This window comes from Erpetoichthys calabaricus, chromosome 5 (genome assembly GCF_900747795.2).
Source record: "Erpetoichthys calabaricus chromosome 5, fErpCal1.3, whole genome shotgun sequence".
Taxonomy (NCBI): Eukaryota; Metazoa; Chordata; class Cladistia; order Polypteriformes; family Polypteridae; genus Erpetoichthys; species Erpetoichthys calabaricus.
In genome coordinates this window covers 20856168-20862955 of record NC_041398.2, presented here as the reverse complement: position 1 = coordinate 20862955, position 6788 = coordinate 20856168, and the positions used below count along the sequence as shown (strand labels likewise).

The 6788-nt window shown below is 49.3% G+C and overlaps 1 protein-coding gene across 1 annotated transcript in view; it reads right to left on the bottom strand.

Annotated features, from left to right (window-relative positions):
• Positions 1-203: 203 nt before the first annotated feature.
• Positions 204-6788, bottom strand: part of LOC114641672 (gastrula zinc finger protein XlCGF26.1-like) — a 29851-nt gene continuing 23266 nt past the window's right edge. The window contains exon 3 of the mRNA XM_028790692.2: positions 204-1921. Within this exon, the coding sequence (XP_028646525.2) occupies positions 540-1921 (1382 nt within the window). The 3' untranslated portion in view covers positions 204-539. The remainder of the gene's footprint in view (positions 1922-6788) is intronic.

The following is a 6788-nucleotide window of genomic DNA, read 5'->3' as shown; positions in this document are numbered from 1 at the left end:
AGTGCTTGCTTTCTTTCTCAGGATGTACCAAACTGTAGATTTTGCCACTCGAAATATTGTAGCAATTTCTCGGATGGGTTTTTTCTGTTTTCGCAGCTTAAGGATGGCTTGTTTCACCTCCATGGAGAGCTCCTTTGACCGCATGTTGTCTGTTCACAGCAAAATCTTCCACATGCAAGCACCACACCTCAAATCAACTCCAGGCCTTTTATCTGCTTCATTGATAATGACATAACGACGGACTTGAACACACCTGCCCATGAAATAGCCAAAGAGTCAATTGTCCAATTACTTTTGAGCCCCTGAAATGAAGGGATTGTGTTCAAAAAATGCTTTAGTTGCCTCCCATTTTTATGCAATCGTTTTGTTCACCCCACTGAATTAAAGCTGAAAGTCTGAACTTCAACTGCATCGGAGTTGTTTCATTTAAAATTCATTGTGGTAATGTACAGAACCAAAATGAGAAAATAGTTGTTTCTGTCCAAATATTTATGGACCTAACTGTACCTATTAACTACTTTAAACTGGAGTTCTTTACCTCATTCAGAAGATTTCTCTTCAATTTGTTTGGTTGAGGAGCCAATGGAAAGATCATTTGTCATTTCTGGGACAGGCTTTACTCCAATATGACTTTGTGTGTGTTTTCGAAAACTTTTTCTGGAAGAGTACCCTTTACCACATTCAGAACAGGTGTACTGCTTCTCTCCCGTGTGGATCCTTCTGTGGCGCCTAAGTGATTTAGGATGGGAGAATCGTTTTCCACACTCTGGACAGGAATGGGGTTTCTCTCCAGAGTGAATTCTCATGTGATATTTAAGAGACATGCCTTCTGAGAAAAGCTTGCCACAGTCGGAACAAATGTACTGCTTCTCTCCAGTGTGGATCCTTCTGTGGCTCTTAAGCGTACTTTGACGTGAGAATCGTTTGCCACACTCTGGACAGCAATAGGGTTTCTCTCCAGAGTGAATTCTCATGTGATCTTTAAGAGTCCTGCTTTCTGTAAAAAGCTTGCCACACTCTGAACAGCTGCGTTTCTTACCAGAATGGATTATTTTATGTTTATGAAGAGAACTGTTATATGAGAATCGCATTCCACATTCAGTACAACTGTAAGGCTTCTCTCCAGTATGACTTCTCCTATGACTATAAAGAGAACTGAGGCGTGAGAATTGTTTGCCACATTCCAGGCAATGGTGAGGTTTCTCTCCAGTGTGAAGTCTGATATGAATCTTTAGGGTGCTTTGTTCTGAAAAATGCTTACCACATTCAGGACAACAATAAGGTTTCTCTCCAGTATGAGTCCTGATGTGGCGCTGAAGTGGGCGAAAATGAAAGAATCGTTTCCCACATTCAGAACAGCCATAAGATTTTTCTTCAGTATGGATTTTAGCATGTATATTAAGACCTTTCTGGCTTGTATAACATTTACCACATTCAGAACATAAATACTGCATTTTCTCTCCAGTATGTATTTGTGTGTGCCTTTGAAAACTGCGTTTGTCAGAATATTGTTTGCCACATTCTGGACAATAATAAGGTTTTTCTCCTGTGTGGATTTTTCTGTGGCTCTGAAGATCGTTTCTCCTGGAGAATGACTTACCACATTCTGGACAACAATGAGGTTTTTCTCCAGTATGAATCTTCATATGCTTATTAAGATCACTTTTGTGTGTGAATTGTTTGCCACATTCCAAACAACATTTTTTTCCAGTGTGAATTTGGATTTCTTTCTCCACTTGCTGTCGATCAGTTTTGATGGCTTCTGTCTGTGTCACTCCAATAGCAGGGAGAGAACTGCACTGCAAAAAGGCTGCTGTCAGGTTCTCTGATCCTCTTGCCGATTTCTTCATACCTTTCTCATTGTATTGAAGAGAGGGCTGACCAAACGAAGGTGGAGAGAAGCTGCCATTCTTCTGTAAATCTGAAATAAAACACAAAAATTTTAACTGTTTTTTTTTCTTACACTTTTGTCCAAGGTGACTTACAACATTCAAGACACAATTGGTTACATTTCTCTTGTTACTCCAACTGGAGCAAAGGCAGGTCACGTGACTTGCTCGTGGTCGCATGGTGTCAATAGCTAAATTTGAACCTTCAACTTCAGAGTTTGATGTCCAAATTCCTAACCACTACTTGCCGTTTAAAATAAATGAAACAGTACAAGTAAAGTGGTGGCACACTGGTTGGAGTTCCTTCCTCATGCTGAGGTGCCATTTATGGTCTGGCCACTCTGCGTGTGGTCTTTACATGTTCTGCCGCTGTCTGTTCAATTTCTCCACCTTTCTCTCATATGTGAAAGACAGGCCTGATCTCATCAATCAATCACAAATTAAAATGACTTGACCAAATTAGCTGATCTTATCATTTGATCTTGAATGATAAAAACATGCAAGACAAAGTTCCAACATTACCAACATACAGAAACACGTCCTCGACAGTCTAACAGTTTTATTGCCTTCCTACAAGAGATAACAAATTTGCGGCTTGTAATATACAGGTGCTGGTCATAAAATTAGAATATCATGACAAAGTTGATTTATTTCAGTAATTCCATTCAAAAAGTGAAACGTGTATATTAGATTCATTCATTACACACATCCATCCATCCATCCATTGTCTCCCGCTTATCTGAGGTCGGGTCGCGGGGGCAGCAGCTTGAGCAGAGATGCCCAGACTTCCCTCTCCCCAGCCACTTCTTCTAGCTCTTCCGGGAGAATCCCAAGGCGTTCCCAGGCCAGCTGGGAGACATAGTCCCTCCAGCGTGTCCTGGGTCTTCCCGGGGGGCCTCCTCCCAGTTGGACGTGCCCGGAACACCTCACCAGGGAGGCGTCCAGGAGGCATCCTGATCAGATGCCCGAGCCACCTCATCTGACTCCTCTCGATGCGGAGGAGCAGCGGCTCTACTCTGAGCCCCTCCCGGATGACTGAGCTTCTCACCCTATCTTTAAGGGAAAGCCCAGACACCCTGCGGAGGAAACTCATTTTGGCAGCTTGTATTTGTGATCTCGTTCTTTCGGTCACTACCCATAGCTCATGACCACAGGTGAGGGTAGGAACATAGATCGACTGGTAAATTGAGAGCTTTGCCTTGCGGCTCAGCTCCTTTTTCACCACGACAGACCGATGCAGAGCCCGCATTACTGCAGACGCCGCAGCGATCCGCCTGTCGATCTCACGCTCCATTCTTCTCTCACTCGTGAACAAGACCCCGAGATACTTGAACTCCTCCACTTGAGGCAGGATCTCGCTCCCAACCCTGAGAGGGCACTCCACCCTTTTCCGGCTGAGGACCATGGTCTCGGATTTGGAGGTGCTGATTCCCGTCCCAGCTGCTTCACACTCAGCTGCGAACCGATCCAGAGAGAGCTGAAGATCACGGCCTGATGAAGCAAACAGGACAACATCATCTGCAAAAAGCAGTGACCCAATCCTGAGTCCACCAAACCGGACCCCCTCAACACCCTGGCTGCGCCTAGAAATTCTGTCCATAAAAGTTATGAACAAAATCGGTGACAAAGGGCAGCCCTGGCGGAGTCCAACTCTCACTGGAAATGGGTTTGACTTACTGCCGGCAATGCGGACCAAGCTCTGGCACCGATCGTACAGGGACCGAACAGCCCTTATCAGGGGGTCCGGTACCCCATACTCTGAGTACCCCCCCACAGGATTCCCCGAGGGACACGGTCGAATGCCTTTTCCAAGTCCACAAAACACATGTAGACTGGTTGGGCGAACTCCCATGAACCCTCCAGGACTCTGCTAAGGGTGTAGAGCTGGTCCACTGTTCCGCGACCAGGACAAAAACCACACTGTTCCTCCTGAATCCGAGGTTCGACTATCCGATGGACCCTCCTCTCCAGAACCCCCGAATAGACTTTTCCAGGGAGGCTGAGGAGTGTGATCCCTCTGTAGATGGAACACACCCTCTGGTCCCCCTTCTTAAAGAGGGGGACCACCACCCCAGTCTGCCAATCCAGAGGCACTGTCCCTGATGTCCATGCGATGTTGCAGAGACGTGTCAACCAAGACAGCCCTACGACATCCAGAGCCTTGAGGAACTCTGGGCGTATCTCCTCCACCCCCGGGGCCCTGCCACCAAGGAGCTTTTTGACCACCTCGGTGACCTCAGTCCCAGAGATGGGGGAGCCCACCTCCGAGTCCCCAGGCTCTGCTTCCTCATTGGAAGGCATGTTATTGGGATTGAGGAGGTCTTCGAAGTACTCCCCCCACCGACCCACAACGTCCCGAGTCGAGGTCAGCAGCGCACCATCCCCACCATATACAGTGTTGTCACTGCACTGCTTCCCCCTCCCGAGACACCGGATGGTGGACCAGAATCTTCTCGAAGCCGTCTGAAAGTTGTTCTCCATGGCCTCCCCAAACTCCTCCCATGCCCGAGTTTTTGCCTCAGCAACCACCGAAGCTGCATTCCGCTTGGCCTGCCGGTACCTATCAGCTGCCTCCAGAGTTCCACAGGACAAAAGGGTCCACCAACGGGTTCGGGGATTGCCGCCACGACAGGCACCGACCACCTTACGGCCACAGCTCCGGTCAGCTGCCTCAACAATAGAGGCACGGAACATGGCCCATTCGGACTCAATGTCCCCCACCTCCCTCGGGATGTGGTCGAAGTTCTACCGGAGGTGGGAGTTGAAGCTACTTCTGACAGGGGGCTCTGCCAGATGTTCCCAGCAGACCCTCACAACACGTTTGGGCCTACCAGGCCTGACCGGCATCCTCCCCCACCATCAAAGCCAACTCACCACCAGGTGGTGATCAGTTGACAGCTCCGCCCCTCTCTTCACCCGAGTGTCCAAGACATGTGGCCGCAAGTCCGACGACATGACCACAAAGTCGATCATCGAACTGAGGCCTAGGGTGTCCTGGTGCCAAGTGCACATTTGAACACCCCTATGCTTGAACATGGTGTTCGTTATGGACAATCCATGACGAGCACAGAAGTCCAATAACAAAACACCGCTCGGGTTCAGATCAGGGGGGCCATTCCTCCCAATCACACCCTTCCAGGTCTCACTGTCATTGCCCACGTGAGCATTGAAGTCTCCCAGCAGTACGAGGGAGTCCCCAGATGGTATGCCCTCTAGCACCCCCTCCAGGGACTCCAAAAAGGGTGGGTACTCCGAACTGCTGTACGGTGCATACGCACAAACAACAGTTAGGACCCGTCCCCCCACCCGAAGGCGGAGGGAGGCTACCCTCTCGTCCACCGGGGTAAACCCCAATGTACAGGCTCCAAGTCGGGGGGCAATAAGTATACCCACACCCGCTCGGCGCCTCTCACCGGGGGCAACTCCAGAGTGGTAGAGAGTCCAGCCCCTCTCAAGGAGATTGGTTCCAGAGTCCAAGCTGTGCGTCGAGGTGAGCCTGACTATATCTAGCTGGAACCTCTCAACTTCGCGCACAAGCTCAGGCTCCTTCCCCTTCAGAGAGGTGACATTCCACGTCCCAAGAGCCAGCTTCTGTAGCCGAGGATCGGACCGCCAAGGTCCCCGCCTTTGGCCACCACCCAACTCACACTGCACCCAACCTCCTTGGCCTCTCCCATAGGTGGTGAGCCCATGGGAATGGGGACCCACGTTGCCTCTTCGGGCTGTGCCCGGCCGAGCCCCATGGGTGCAGGCCCGGCCACCAGGTGCACGCCATCGAGCACCACCTCCAGGCCTGGCTCCAGAGTGGGGCCCCGGTGACCTGCGTCCGGGCAAGGGAAAACGCCGTCCAAAATTGTTTTTCATCATAGGAGGTTTGTTTAACCGCTCTTTGTCTCATCCCTCACCTAGGACCAGTTTGCCTTGGGTGGCCCTACCAGGGGCATAAAGCCCTGGACAACAGAGCTCCTAGGATCATTGGGACACGCAAATCCCTCCACCACGGTAAGGTGGCGGTTTGAGGAGGGGTCATTACACACAGACTGATGTATTTCAAATGTTTATTTCTTTTAATGTTGATGATTATAACTGACAACTAATGAAAGTCCCAAATTCAGTATCTCAGAAAATTAGAATATTGTGAAAAGGTTCAATATTGAAGACACCTGGTGCCACACTCTAATCAGCTAATTAACTCCAAACACCTGCAAAAGCCTTTAAATGGTCTCTCAGTCCAGTTCTGTAGGCTACACAATCATGGGGAAGACTGCTGACTTGACAGTTGTCCAAAAGACGACCATTGACACCTTGCACAAGGAGGGCAAGACACAAAAGGTCATTGCTAAAGAGGCTGGCTGTTCACAGAGCTCTGTGTCCAAGCACATTAATAGAGAGGCGAAGGGAAGGACAAGATGTGGTAGAAAAAAGTGGACAAGCAATAGGGATAACCGCCCCCTGGAGAGGATTGTGAAACAAAACCCATTCAAAAATGTGGGGGAGATTCACAAAGAGTGGACTGCAGCTGGAGTCAGTGCTTCAAGAACCACCAGGCACAGACGTATGCAAGACATGGGTTTCAGCTGTCGCATTCCTTGTGTCAAGCCACTCTTGAACAAGAGACAGCGTCAGAAGCGTCTCGCCTTTGGACTGCTGCTGAGTGGTCCAAAGTGATGTTCTCTGATGAAAGTAAGTTTTGCATTTCCTTTGGAAATCAAGGCCCCAGAGTCTGGAGGAAGAGAAGAGAGGCACAGAATCCACGTTGCGTGAGGTCCAGTGTAAAGTTTCCACAGTCAGTGATGGTTTGGGGTGCCATGTCATCTGCTGGTGTTGGTCCATTGTGTTTTCTGAGGTCCATGGTCAACGCAGCCGTCTACCAGGAAGTTTTAGAGCACTTCATGCTTC